Source organism: Echinops telfairi, unplaced genomic scaffold, assembly GCF_000313985.2.
Source record: "Echinops telfairi isolate 266 unplaced genomic scaffold, ASM31398v2 ScPeMD7_31;HRSCAF=116, whole genome shotgun sequence".
NCBI classification, from domain to species: domain Eukaryota; kingdom Metazoa; phylum Chordata; class Mammalia; order Afrosoricida; family Tenrecidae; genus Echinops; species Echinops telfairi.
The window spans coordinates 39,191,772-39,206,798 of NW_022103928.1; the positions used below are offsets into that span (position 1 = coordinate 39,191,772).

General features: G+C 34.7%; 1 protein-coding gene across 4 annotated transcripts in view; it reads left to right on the forward strand.

The window, feature by feature from the left end:
- The window catches only part of LMBR1 (limb development membrane protein 1), a 160,872-nt gene that overhangs the window by 113,643 nt on the left and 32,202 nt on the right, over window positions 1-15,027 (forward strand). For all 4 annotated transcript variants that reach the window (XM_030885593.2, XM_045289917.1, XM_004702332.2 and 1 more), the window contains 3 exons: window positions 10,930-11,010; window positions 13,407-13,483; window positions 14,123-14,200. In XM_030885593.2, the coding sequence (XP_030741453.1) occupies window positions 10,930-11,010; window positions 13,407-13,483; window positions 14,123-14,200 (236 nt within the window). The remainder of the gene's footprint in view (window positions 1-10,929; window positions 11,011-13,406; window positions 13,484-14,122; window positions 14,201-15,027) is intronic.

The window sequence follows — 15,027 nt, forward strand, 5'->3', positions numbered from 1 at the left end:
TTTACACAATTGATGTGTGTATGGATTGTGATGAGTTGTATGAGCCCCTAATAAAATGATTTAAAAAATGTCACTTATAAGATGGCATACACTTTGTCACTATAAGATGGCATCCACTCGATGGCAATAGGTTTTAAGTTTTTGTACTTAACATCTGGCAAAGCTCCAACCTTGGTTATAGCCAACTTTTCACGTTATTTGCATTTATATCTGTTCAGGTATCTAGCCACGCTGCACAGTTTTACTTTAAATTTATGTCCCCAAATATCAAAACAATACTCACTGCCATGAGTCAATGTTGACTCATAGAAACCCTGTAGAATAGGTTAGAACTCCCCCAGTAAGTTTCTGAGATTGTAAGTGTTTATGGGAGTTTCTAGAAAGCCCAGTCATTTTTCAGCTGAATCGTTTAAATTGTTGACCTTGCATATCGCAGCCCTATGTGTAAACATTTTGCCACCAGAGCTCCTAAATTTATGTCCAGTATCTTAAATTTGCTTTTCTTCTTTTAGGTAAATGTTTTATATCTTTTCTTTCCTCGATTATTTTTTGCTACCTTCATGTCAATTGATATCATTGATTCCTATTTTCTTGAGAAAAGAGAAGCTACTACAAACATTTCCTTCATATATACTCAGATAACTGCAACATCTCCCTCACTTGCTCCTGATTTTATGAATGAAATGTTCATGCACTTGGATAATCCCAGCCCTCCACTATTCCACTATCTTAACAGATTCTATCTCTCCATCTCTTCAGGACAGTCAACGTAAGCAATGGGGCTCATATCTAGCAATTCTACTCTCTCTCTCTCATAACTACTTTCCCCCCCCAACTGAATAATTTCCATCAATATGACACATGGCAATTCTTTGCTAGTAAAGATAGCTAGAAGACATCTCTCTAGCTTTTATTTTATTTATTTTGAACTCTTTAAAAATTTTTATTTTATTTTATTATTTTATTGGGGGCTCGTACAACTCTTATCACAACCCATACATACCTCCATTGTGTCAAGCACATTTGTACATTTGTTGCCATCATCATTCTCAAAACATTTGCCTTCTACTTGAGCCCTTGGTATCAGCTCTTAATTTTTTTCCCTCCCTTCCCCATATTTCCTTCCTCACGAACCCTTGATAATTTATAAATTATTATTTTTTCATGTCTTACACTCTCTGATGGCTCTCTTCACCACTTTTCTGTTGTCTGTCCCCCAGGACGGGGTTATATGTAGATCATTATGATCGGTTCCCCCTTTCTTCCCCACCTCCCCTTTCTCCTCCTGGTATGCCTACTCTCATTATTGGGCCTGAGGGGTTTATCTGTCCTGGATTCCCTGTGTTTCCAGCTCTTACCTGTACCAGTGCACTTCCTCTGGGCTAGCGGGATTTGTAAGGTAAAATTGGGATCATGATAGTGGGGGCGGGGAAGAAGCATTTAGGAACTAGAGGAAAGTTGTATGCTTCATCATTGCTACACTGCATCCTTACTGGCTCTTCTCCTCCCCATGACCCTTCTGTAAGGGGATGTCCAGTTGCCTACATATATGCAGTCTGCACTCCCCCTCATTCACAATGATAGGATTTTTTTGTCCTTTGATGCCTCAGTGGCTTCCTATTTCAATCTGAATAAAATCCAGCTTTTAAAATGGAACCCTATATTCACCTCTATGTACCACTCTGACTTCATCCCGTGGGCTTCTCTCACTGCAGCCTGAGGAAGTAGTCTCCTAACTGTTCTTCCACCTGTCCTCTACCCCTCCGGGTTGAGGGTATTGGTACTTGACTTTGCCTCAGGTAGCATGTCTTTCAGGTCTGTTCTTTGGGGTTATTTTTCCTGTTAGTCCTTCTCACAATGTAGCAGGTAGCCTTGTGACTATTGATTTCATATGGCTAAACCCTACTTTTCTAGGAGCCCTATATTACCTGTTCATCTGCTAACCACAAGATCAGCCATTCAAATCTGGTAGCAGCTTCACAGGAGAAAGATAAAGCTTTCCACTCCTGTAAAGAGTTACAGTCTCAGAAACCCACAGAAGCAGTTCTACCCTGTTCATGGCAGTGAGAGGCCCCACTTTTCACACTGCCGCTTCTCCTCCGCTTCTTTACTTTATTTTTCATGTAGTGCTTTCCACTCTCTGACATGCTTTCGCATGCTACACAATCATAGACATTTTCGTTAAACAGAGATAGCAAAATGTGAAACTTTCGTCCCTCAATTTATCTTTCATCCAGGTCTATACACTTCTGAAGGTGGTGTTTCTCTCTCTCTGACCCTTTCCTAAAAAAAGCTGAGCTTTTCAATATATGGCTTGTCAAAATGATGGTTTTGGCATCCTCCAGGGATTCAAATGTGTGTTCTTGTGAAATGTTCTTTGAGTTTTTGAAACATAAAGATGTTTGAAGGGACAAGATCAGGGTTGTAGATAGATGAAGTAAGGCATCCCAGCAAATTTCTTGCCGGACTGCTCTTGATACTCTGGAAGAGTGAGCAGGGACATTGTGATAATGGGAAAAGAATGCCTCAGTCCATCTTCCTTGGCCTTCTTCTCAGCAGTGTCGTTTTTTCATTTTCTTAAAACTTCTTTCTAATAAGACCTTTGGTAGTAATTAGCCTTTTGAGACAGTATATCAGGATTACCCTTCTGGGCTACTTTAAAGACAGTCACCATAACCTTCTGAGCTAATCGCTCCACCTTGAGAGCAGCTGGCCCAGCAGATCTCCTCAGAGGCTACTCTCTTGACCAGACCTTATTTTTTCGCTTCATCCATGGGACTAAGCCACGTGTATTCTGGAGAGACTCGGCTGGAGGCATCTGCTGATCACAGAGACGTGGGGAAGCACATTCTGTTAGGAATGCATGAACTGGAGCCCTAGGAGCACCACTTGCCCTAGTATATTGCCTGACTCTTCACACTCGAATGAACTTGTACAGGCGCAAGGACGTCTGTTTCTTTCTTCTCTTCTGTACTTTCAATCCCATATTATCATATTTATAGTAGGTGTGTAATCAATATTTTTTGCATGATCAAATGAATAAATGAAAAATTCATGAGTGAGAGTTACTTTACTATAGAGGTGAAGAAGAAAAGAGAAGTAAATTTTGACATCACATGGAGAGAGTATTTAGAAAGGCTCCTAATAGAAACCTCTGAGGACAAGCCACGATTAGGGAACAGGAGGGCCATGTGGACGAGAATGTTAAGAATGATGCAGAAACAAGGTGATTCTCCCCATTCCCACCATTGCTATAACCAATGAACTAAGAGCACTCAAGATTCATTTCTACTTCAAGACCCCTGAAAGTAGCCCAACAGAAAATCTCATTACATTAATTGGGGTGGAAAATGTTTTATAATTCCTTCCCAGGATTAAGAAGCTACATATGTCATTAGCATGTTTAAATAATGCAATAGCATTAATTGCAGTAATTAGCTTTCCTGTGTATATAGCCTATGGGTGTACTGGGTAATGTTAGAAGTACCATAATGAATAGAAATTATTCTTTCTAGTTGTTTAAGTTCAAAACCTTCAGAGTTCTTTTAAAAATATTTATAGCCTTTGAACATAATAATTCAACTCTGTTAGATAAACTATTTTCTCCTTCACAGTAATAAGTTAGTTTATCTCTTTTCCCACAAAGGCTTTACTTTTTTTAAATTTCCAGAAAAAATACAAAAAAATTGTTTTTATATATGATTTTTTGGTTATGTATGTACTTTTTTGTTACTCTTTTTATTGAGGGTCTTAGAAATCTTATAACAATTCATCATTCAATTATGTTAAACACACTTGTACACATGTGGCCATCAACATTTCCAAAACATTTTCTTTCTACTTGAGCTCTTGGTATCAGCTCCTTTTGTCTCCCTCTTCTCCCCACCTACCCGCTCACCCTGATGAATCTATGATCAATTATATATTATTATTTTTTACACTGTCCGTTGTCTACCTTCCACCTTATTTTTAAATTTTTGTATTTTTATTATAGCAAAATGTACATAGCAAAACATTAGCCATTTCAACCATTTTCATGTGTACATTTTGGTGACATTAATTACATTCTCTGTTGTCATGCTGTCATTGTCACTATCTGCTTCCATTTTATTTTAATCACCTTTATCGGAAACTGTGCCCTTAAGAAGTAACTCTCCATTTCCTCTTCCCTATCTCTCTTGGTAATCACTAATAAACTTTGGTTTCTATTTATTTGCCTACTCTGGATAGTTCATCTATGTGACATCATAGAATAGTTGCCCTTTTATAATGGACTTGGATCATTCAGCATGTTTTGTAGGTTCATCCATGCCATAGCATGAATAAGATTTTATTTCTCTTTATGGCTGAGTAATATCCTACTCCATGTATATACCACATCTTGTTTTACCAATCATCTCCTGGTGAACATCTTGATTTTTTTGGTCTTTTAGCTATTGTGCTACAGTGAATATTGGTGTACAAACATCTGCTTGCATCCCTGCACTCAAGTCTTCTAGGTATATGCCTCTGAGTGGGATTGTTTGGTCTTGTGGTAATCCTATGTTTAATTTTTGAGGGACAGTTTATCACTTTTGGTAGCTAATCCTTCCCTGCTGAGTTCTAATCATTTTAAAAACCTATTTCCAATGAAGCTTATATTCTTTATTGTTACGAGCACAGGAGTAGAATTATTTTGTATTTCTATGTGTGAGATTGCAATACAAATAATAAAAATAGAGGAAACTTCAAAAAACAACATGTACGACTTTTTCATGGTGCTCAGGGAGTTGTCAGCAGTATTCCCTGCCTTGTTACTTCTGAGTTGAGCTTGCCAGACATTTCAGAGAGGTGCTCACCTTTATGATGGTATTTGTAGCTGTTAGTAGCATTCCATCAGAGGGATCTCCTATTGTCATTGGCAAGACTTGCTAATTTGGGCATTACTTATCTGACGTCTTTCATGTGACATGTTTAATAATAATAAGGCCACTTACGTCAGATTTTATCTTGGGCTCTCCAAATGACTTTCATCTTGACTTTCGCTAGGTATTTGTTTGGATTTAGCAACAATCATTTTAAGAACCCTTTGACTGCATTTATTAATGAAGTGAGAATATCTCAAAAATTTCAAATTCTGGAACACTTTGAAAAATGTCTGGGCTTCACCAGACAGTCTGAAAATGATCATATATCAGCTTCCATCAAGAGCATACATAGTAGATTGTTATAAGAGCTGTAAGAGGCCCCCTTCCATAAAATGATTTATATATAAAAAAAGAGAGAGAATACATAGTATCACTGACAGTGAATATCCCCTTTTTGGAAAGCTGGTGGTACGAAAAATAGTATTTAGTAAAATGTTGATTTCCTGAGCTAATGTCAACAATTATGAAAAGTGTCTTCCTAGTAAGATACCAACATTTGGGTCCAAAAGATTGAAATATTGTGTGAAAGACACCTTATTACAAGTTTTTCAACTTTTTAGACTGTTTAATAATTTTTATAACAAAACATGAGACAATCAAATTATTTGTTGCAAGGTGAAATGAGGTGACTTTAAGAGATATAGAATAATGTGTAATATTGACAGATGGGGAATTCTTTGTAGTAATAGACTTCGTAATAACTATAGAATAACATAATACTTACCCTGTACTCTGTGAAATTTAAAGAGAAAGAAATGTTTTGTACAAATTATCCAAAATTTGTTTCATGCAAGTTGAATCTAAGTACATGTACTACTTTTGTAGTAACAACCTATATGGATAATAATATCAATATTGTAATATATGTAAATATAAAGGTTCAAAAATGACCTTACTATCTATATTAATATCTATCACTATATCCAAAGTAGGAAATGAAAGCCAAATCATTAATATTATACAGCTTTATACAACATTCCTAGAGATAGTTGTTTAATATTTTCCATCTTGCTTGCAGTCATTAATAATGAGTTTATTTGCATTTTTACAATTGTATTGAATTTCAAAATTCTCATTACTGGGTTCATATATAGCCACAATTTTGTACATCTTGTGAATATGCCTGGAGTGGATTAAAAATATTGTTTTAATAAAAATCAGTACAGAAATAGAAATTTAATTTCTGAATTAAATTGTTTTTCTCTTCTATAAATAGCAACCAATGGTTGTCCATGGCATAATAGATGCAGTAAAGATGAGGTTTCATTTTTCAAAAATTTTTTTAGTCTGCCTGAGCAGCAGTAGTTCTATAATAAACAGAAAGTATTGTTTTTTTTGGGGAAATGAAGACTTTTTTTCCCTCTGAATTATTATGAAGGATGTTGAACTAAAAAATTGTCTAAGTGATTAGAAATAAATAATAATTTGTGAAATGAGTTTCACCTTTACTTTGGTCAAATTTAAGGTAGTAAATATTATTTTAAAATTTGGTAGTGGGCTTTTAAAGCAACTTTTTAAATGTGCTAAGTTTAAAGGTTAAATTAGTTACCAGTTTGTGCTAGAGCTGACTATCTCTAAATAGTATTCTTCATTGTGACACTAAGGTTAGTGAGTGGAATTGTTTATGATTCTAATTGCTTAGGGAGAATTTTATTACTATAAGTTATTTAAAGTTTTCTGGAGAGTCAGATATTTTAAATAATATCACATTATATATTTTAAATTAAATAGTTTTTTTCTCTTCCACACAAGAATGCCAATTAAGGCTGTCCTATATGTTAAGAAAAGGTATAAAAATAATTTACTCATTGAAGAAATGCTAGACTTTGGGAAGTTCTATTATCTTGGAAGAAAAATATTTTCAACACCACACTAGCTTTTCAGCTTAAGAATAAAGCTGGGAAAAGCTGCCTTCAGCTATTAGTTTTCCTGAATCCAAAGAGACGGGTGGGGCAGGATCAAAAATACTTATTTGATCAAAGTTATTGGCTCTGAAGGTATTCTTACCTGTGTAAGAAAGATGAAAGGTGTTGTTTTTATTGCATGCTAGTAACAGTGTAATTTTGAACTAATTGGTGTTGAACTGCCAATCACCTAGGGGGAATGCAAATAGATACTCTTACAATTTCCTTTGAGGTAGTGAAATCTTATGTCGGGGCTGGAAGAAAAACAGAATTAATACCGTTAAATTGACCTTAAATGAGCTGCTTTGTGGTTTTCTTGGAGAATCCCTTTTTATTTTCCTTGACTAGTCCAAACAGGTTTTGTCTACCAATTTGACTTATTGACTAGACAATGCTGACATTGGACATTTTAGAATCATTTTTTAAAGTTAAGTAATGATGATACAGTTCTTCAGGATAGTTTGCTGATTTTTTTTTTGGTACAACTTAAATTCACACAACATTTCAGTATTTATTTGCAGTGTATTAAGATTCTTTATAATAAACATCACTTCCTTGTGGTCATCATAATGAAATAATTTGTCCCCAAATCTCATTTTTCTCATTGAATTATTACTGTATAATAAAGGATGGTAATATCTTTAATTGTGTGTGTGTTATTTCAGATGAATCTAGCCATTAAACAAAATCAAAAAAACAGTTCAAAGAATTTATTCTTGGTTCTTAAGTCAGTGTTTATCATTGACCTATTATGTACCCGTGAAATCACTTTGAGTCACTTGGTGGCAGCAAGTTTATTGTGTGCTTAGCATTATGTTATATAAAGGGAAACAAAACATACACAACATTTTGAATAAAGTAGTATTCAAAAATACCACTCTAGTTATTTTTGTTGTAGACAAAGCATACATTTAGCCGTCTCCCTCCCTCCCTCACTGCCATTGAGTTGATGCCAACTCATAGTGACCTAATAGGATAAGCTAGAACTGCCCTGGGATTTTCCCAGAGTGTGACTGTTGATGCAAGTAGAAAGCCCTATCTTTCTCCCATGGAGTGACTGGTAGTTTCGGATTGCTGACCTTTTGGATTACAGCCCAACATGTAACCACTATGCCACCAGGGCTCTGTTTGGTAGTTTAGACATTTGTATTGAATTTCATAGACATCGTATCCACAAAGTAGGACATAAAAAAATATGTCTTCTTACTTAATTCACATTGAAAGCAAAAAATACTGTCTACCCTTTTTGATTACTCATTACTTTTTCCTAGCATTGAACTGGTTACTAGAATGATATTTCTTTAGAAGTATGAAGAAAGAAACTAATGGAATTTTTGTTATAATAAGTCATATATATACATTAGATACACAGCCTTTAATATTTAAAAATTAGAATAAAAAACAAAATGCATTTGTCACTTAAAATCATATTGTAAAAGTGTTGATGTCAAAGATACTTGAAAATCATATAATGCTGTGCCATCTTACTGTGAATCTCTTCATTTTATGGAAATGCCCATTAATTCTGTAACAATTGTTTCCTTCTTTTTTGGCTGCCAGAAACTCAAAACTAAATTTGTATTCAAACTTTTTAGCACCTTTGGGTTATCTGGAACATTGCCTTACTAGCTCTACCTCTACTTTCTATTCCTTCTATATTGAAAAGTAAAAGACTTATATGTCTGAGATCTGGAAATGCCATCCAACATTTCATGCATTTGAGGCCTCAGGTTCGCTAAGAGAAGAGAGTATTGGTTTTCTCCCCACGTTAGCCATGGACAGGACCAGGAGAGGAGATGCAGAAAAGAGTAACTGCTCTAGAAAGCTGGGATAAAACTGTGGTTTCATGATTGAGGAACCGCCAAATTATGTTTCTCACTGGCTGTACCATTTTATAATTCAATGATGGATTTACAATCTAGTAATGGATGAGGTTTCCAATTTCTCCATATCCTTGTCAACACTTGTTATTTTTTGTTTTTATTCATAGCCATCTCAGAGAGTGTAAAGGAAGGGATATCTTATTGTGATTTTTTTAAATGATTCATATTTCACTGAGTTTTCAGTCAAATTTTACATAGCGAATTTGGTTCCCATTGAACAATTACTCTGCAAATTGTTCAGTGACATTGGTTACAATCTCCACAATATATCATCATTCACATTATTTTAATTTCCAGTAATCTAATTTCTCTCTTCCCATTACCTTTTCCTCTTTGCTTTGGAATAAATGTTGACCCTTTAGTCTTATATGCAAAGGTAAGTCAAAGAGTATTGCTACAAAAATCATAGAAACATTTATGAAACAAAACATGAAATTATGAAACCATTGTCTTTAGAAATAGTCTCCATCTAGGTCCACACACATCTTTCTAGACCATATCAAACAGCAGATTGGCACCCTCCAGGAACTCAAATTATGTTCCTTTTAAATGTTATTTGAGTTTTGTGGGGGAAAAGTCTGAAAGGGAAAGATCAGAGCTTGTATGGTGGATAGGGTAAGGTTTCCCAATGAATTTCTCCTAAGACAGCCCTTGCTACCCTTAAATAATTAGCAAGTACTGTGTAGTGATGGAGAGCAATTCCTTGGCACAACTCTTCTCACCTTTTCTCACCAATATATTTTTCAGTTTTTAAAGAACTTCTTCCTAATAAGCCCCATCATTATCCTTTGTCCTTCGAGACAGTCTATCATGTGTATCTCTTTGGAGTGAAATAAAACACCCAGTCACTATAACCTTCTTTGCTGCTCTCTGTGCCTTGAATTTGACTGGCCCAGCAGATCCCCACAGAAGCCATTGTTTAGAATGGGATTGGTGGTGAAGTCTGGTAAGCATCATTCTAACCTACCAGCCATAGCACCGGAGAAAAATAGAGTTATCTGCTACTGTAAAGATTTATAGCTTCAGAAATCCTGTATAGGGTTGAATTGGAATCAATGACAGTGGGTGTAGATTTTAGTGAGTTTAATGAGGTAAGATCAGTGGATTACTGAGAAGACTTGTCTTCAGCTGTCCACTGATCACAGAAACATGTTTAGACATATTTTATCTGGGAGAAAGCAGGTATGTGTAAACTGGAACTCTAGTAGAAATCCTTTTTGAATTTACCCTTGTAGGTGACTTTCAAAGCAGCACAGTATTCACAGGTTTATGAGGCAATCTGCCATCTAACTGAAAGGGGACCTCCAGGAGCAGTTTTTAGTTCAAAGGTGAAAAAAGGTATTTGAGAGTGCTAGCCTCATAAATTTTTCTAATTTCAATTTATCCACTTAATCTGGACTTCTTAAGAATTTGAGTTTTGTTCTGCTTCCATCTCTTGTGTCCTTAACGGCTAGTCCTGGCAGGCACACCCAATCCTACTTCTGCTTTCGGGTCACAGGAGACCCAAGTTTGTGTATACTTGTACTATTCGTTTTATCAACCAGTTTCACCTTTGAGCCTTTGGTTTCCTGCTTCGTCTTTTCCTCCAAACAAGGAAAGACCAATTGCTTTGGCTTACCTGGTCTCTCAAAACCTTTTTAGATCCCAGATGCTACTCCTTACATGAAAACGTAGAAGATAAATGTTATGAAGGATAGCATGATCTAGTTGTCCCACAGGACTAGGGTCTCTTCTGAGTCAGAGGGACTCTGGGGCATTGAGCAGGAATCAAGTGGCATGTTAATGTATATATGATCTCATTGCTATGCAAGATATAATAGCTTACATGTATGATTGTAGGTATCTTTATGAATATAAAGAGGGGTCAGGAAGTATCTACTAAATTGTTAACTATTGTCACCTTAGAGAGCTGGAAGTGCAATGAAAGAGGCATTTCATGATTTTCTTTAGAAAATAAGGACATGATACTTTCTTATTAAATAATGAATCATAGAATCTTAACAAAGTAAGAAACTGTTGTAGAAACTTCAGGCTTAATTGTCAAATACATGGAAGTTTGTAGTGCTAAAGAAACGGGTATGTTTTTCTGTGAATCACAACAGCATTTTTTTTTAAGCAAATCCAAGTATCAGGATTTGCAATGTGTTTTACATTTTAACTTACTGTGAAGACTATTTGGTGTATAGGATTAGGAATTCAGTTGTTATACTTCTAAAACACTTTTTCTTTGGATAGGATTATCTTCATCAGTGGAATACAGTATAATGGAGTTAGAACAAGAACTTGAAAATGTGAAAACTCTGAAGACAAAACTGGGTATTGTACATTTTCTGTGTCTGGTTTGTATACTGGTCATAATTTCTTTTTAAAGACTTTACATAGTCTAAAATATGAGAAAATAAAGAGAATTTTTAGTTTATGTTAGGAGTTTCTAATATGTACAGATTATTGATAAAGACTGTTTTAGTTTGGGGAAGTGATGAATATAAGTTTATTTTCTTTGTTTGCACTGTTTTGAATATCTGCAAAATGGCCCTTCAAAGAAAACAACATTATATGATGTTATATTTTAGTCAGTTATGGATGTATTCTGCTGATAACAGATTGACACAATGATATAAAGCAACAGATTTACTTATACTTTTCTTATAATAGACACCTGCTGTTATTGGTTTAATGTTTCAGCGACATCAGACCATCTTTACATTCTCCTAGCTTTACTTTCATCAGGATGATTCCCTTTACTTCACCCCCCCAGCCATTTTGTCTGAAATTATTAATTAACTCAAAGAATAATTTTTTGGTGCTGTTGATTTATTTTTGTTTATAATTATTATTCCTCTTAAGTTCTTTCTGTTCTAATTTCTTTATTAGTTTGTGGCATAATTATCTATTAAGATAATTTGAAATTCTATTAATAGATATTTTATTCATTGTTTTTCATAATTTTTTCTTTGTAACATGCCTTTACTGATATGAATGTCCTTCAAAGAAAATTTGGATGAGCTCCTCAAATTTTAATACTGTATTTTTGTTATTATTTAGTTTAAAATACTTTCTAAAAGTATGATTGTTTGCTTTTTTGCTCATGGATTATTTAGAAATATATTGGTTAACTTTAAAACATATGGGCATTTTATGGTTATCATTTTGTGACTAATTCCACTATGATCATAGAACATTTGGAATGTTTTTCATCCTTTGAAATGTGTTCGGAATTACTTATGACCTAGAGTATGGCCAATTTTGATAAATGTACCATGTATACTTGAAAAGAACATGTATTCTGTCATGTCATTTTGAGATGCTTGCCTCTTTCTGTCTCTGCCTCTTCTTCCCTCCTCGTCATTCTTTTCTCCCTCACTTCCCTCTTCCGTAGTCTTTTGTGTGCTTGTCAATTAGACTAACTCTGTTAATCTCATTATTTAGATTATCTATCCTTCCTAATTGTTACATCTGCTTTTATTGAGAAAGATGTTTCAAAGTGTTCCATGACTACTGTGAAGTTGTCAACTTCTTTTATTTCTGACAATTTTTGTTTTTTATATTTTGAATGTATACTATTAGTTATTTACAGATCTGTATCATACCATCGTCCTTATCCTTATCTTTAATCATGAAATATTCCTGTTTATTTATAGGGATGCTTCTTGGTTTCATGTTTACTTTTAGCTTAGCTACATCAGCTGTCTTTAGCAAAGTAGCTACAATCTTCTTTTTCCATACAGTTAAGGTGTATTTCTGGTAACCACCATATTAAAACTAAGCAATAACCCAAATCTTTCAATTAGAGGATAGTTCATTTCTACTTTTAATAGTTATCAACAGCTTTATTACTTATTGCTTTCTATTTATCCAACCGGTTTCATGTTTTTCTTTCATATATTCTTTTGAATTAATTTTTAAAAATGGTTCTATTTGTCTATTACATGATATACATATACCCTGCTGCTGATTTGTATGATTAAGCCCATTTATAGTATGATCCTTGAGGACAGAGTGGAAATAAATGCCCCATAGGGTTTCCTGGGCTGTAATATCTACAGGAGCAGATTGCCAGGACTTTTCTCCCACAGAACTACTGTGGCTTCCAAACCTTTGACCTTTCAGAAAGCAGCCAAAAGTTTAACCCTGGAAACCCATTGGGACAGATCTACTCTGCGCTATAGGGCTGCTATGAGTTGGAATTCACTCTATAGCAAAGGGTATATGATCATAATCTCTCAAATTATTGTGGATTTGGTAACTTAAAACTCCATTGCTGCCCTCCTAGGCTCTGTTGTCTTTGCTGAAAGCTTTGCTTTAACATCTTTTTCATTTATTTACTGATTTCTGAGCCTCATAGAATCCAGGCCAAATATTCATTAGTAAGTGCCTTGCTGGGAAAAATAATGCAATAGTCTTACTTCCGTATATTTTACAGAATATTGGCTTTCAAGTTTTGGTTGTCTTGATTGTGCTCTGATAACTTCATATAATTATTTTTAATTAAGTTGATCCATCTTTCCCCTTTATTCTTAGATTGGGAGTTGATGTGATATAATTTATCATAGCTACAAGTTTATTTTAGAAAACTGGAAGTGTTTGTCACTAGAATATTGAGCTATAGGAGATTTTATTCCTGTTACTTTATTCATTCAACATGTATAAACATGTGCATCTGGAGAAATTTTTTAGAAATTGTTGAAATACTTTATTTTATCACCTAATAGAAAGGCGAAAAAAGGCTTCAGCATGGGAGAGAAATTTGGTCTATCCTGCTGTTATGGTCCTTCTTCTTATTGAAACGGTAAGAACTTGTTTGTTTGGTAAAATGAAACAAATTGTTTTTGATATATTTTGGCGTTTGAGTATGGCCACTTCATGAACCAAATGGTTTCTAGTAAACTTGTGTCCTAGAAATGACATCCATTTATACCTATATTTGTAAAAATTCAGTAGAAGGAAAATGGAAATTAATGATAATTTCAAGAAAGTCCACAGGATTATCTATTTTCCCATGAAAAAAAAAAGACTTAGGCTTCTACTTTACTGGAAGCTAAGAAAAGATGAGATGTTGCCAATATTTTGCTTCAAACTCTATGAGTATGAAAATTCCATTATGAAATCAGATCTGGTAATATTTTCCGCTTTTTAAATCTTTAGGCTTATAAGTTATTTCTGCTCCCCTCCAATAAATAGTGAGATCAATTATTAAATGGATCTGGATGTTATTAATATTTGCCATGAGCTTTAAATGATAACAATTTGGACAATCTTTTAGTATGTATATGGAATTTTTATAGGTAGTCCAGTTAATTTAGTGTAATATGTAGAATTCCAGTCTAGACTGCTTTTGAATTTATTCTATACTGATTTTAATATGTGTGTGGGATTTTAAAAAAAAGTCCTTGAAATTGAGCTCTAACAGTGACTTTTTGTGTTGTAGTCCATCTCCGTCCTCCTGGTGGCTTGTAATATTCTTTGCCTGTTGGTTGATGAAACCGCAATGCCAAAGGGAACCAGGGTAAAGTAAAATGCTTACATATGCTTTTCTTTTACAAAAATGTGTTGTATATATACCCCTGAATCTTTTGAAAAGTAAATGAAAGCATTCACTTTTGAATGTGCATGAGGGTAAGTCAAAAGTATTTCTACAAAATCATGGAACCTTTTGTGAGAAAAAGGTGAAACTTCTGCTCCGTTAAGTGTACAGCCGTGGAAGCCCAAAGAGGCAGTTCTACTATGTCTTATTGGGTCACTATAAATCAAAATTGACCTAATGGCAACGAGTTAGGTTGGAGTTTATTCCTTTGCTGAAATATTCAATGTATTCCACATCAAAACAAAAGTTTGGGCATCCTCAAGGGGACCTAAATCTTGTTCCTTTAAATGATCTCTAAGTTTTAGGAATAAAAAGCAGGCTGAAAAGGACAATGTGAGATTTGTAGGGTAGATGGACACCTGTGCTACTCTTGAAGAGTAAACAAATGCAGGAATAAAATTGCTGAGTGCATCTTCATGGGCCTTTACTCAACCAATGTAGCTTTCAGTTTCTAAGACTTCTTCATAGTAAACCCCTATGGTTTTCCTGTGTCCTTCCAGAAAATCTCTCCAGGTTTCTCTTTTGAGAAAAATCATTTGCCATAACCTTCTGAGCTGCCCTCTCTGCCTTGCATGTAACTGTCTCAGCAGATTCCCTGTTTTGATTGCCCCTGTGTTTTGAAGGCACCCAAATGAGACTAAGACGAGTATTCACAGAGACATGTGTGAATGTGTTTGATTTGGAATAAGCCTGTGCATAAATGAACTAGGAACTTTGGTGGTACTACAGGTTAGGCATTTAAAAAAAAA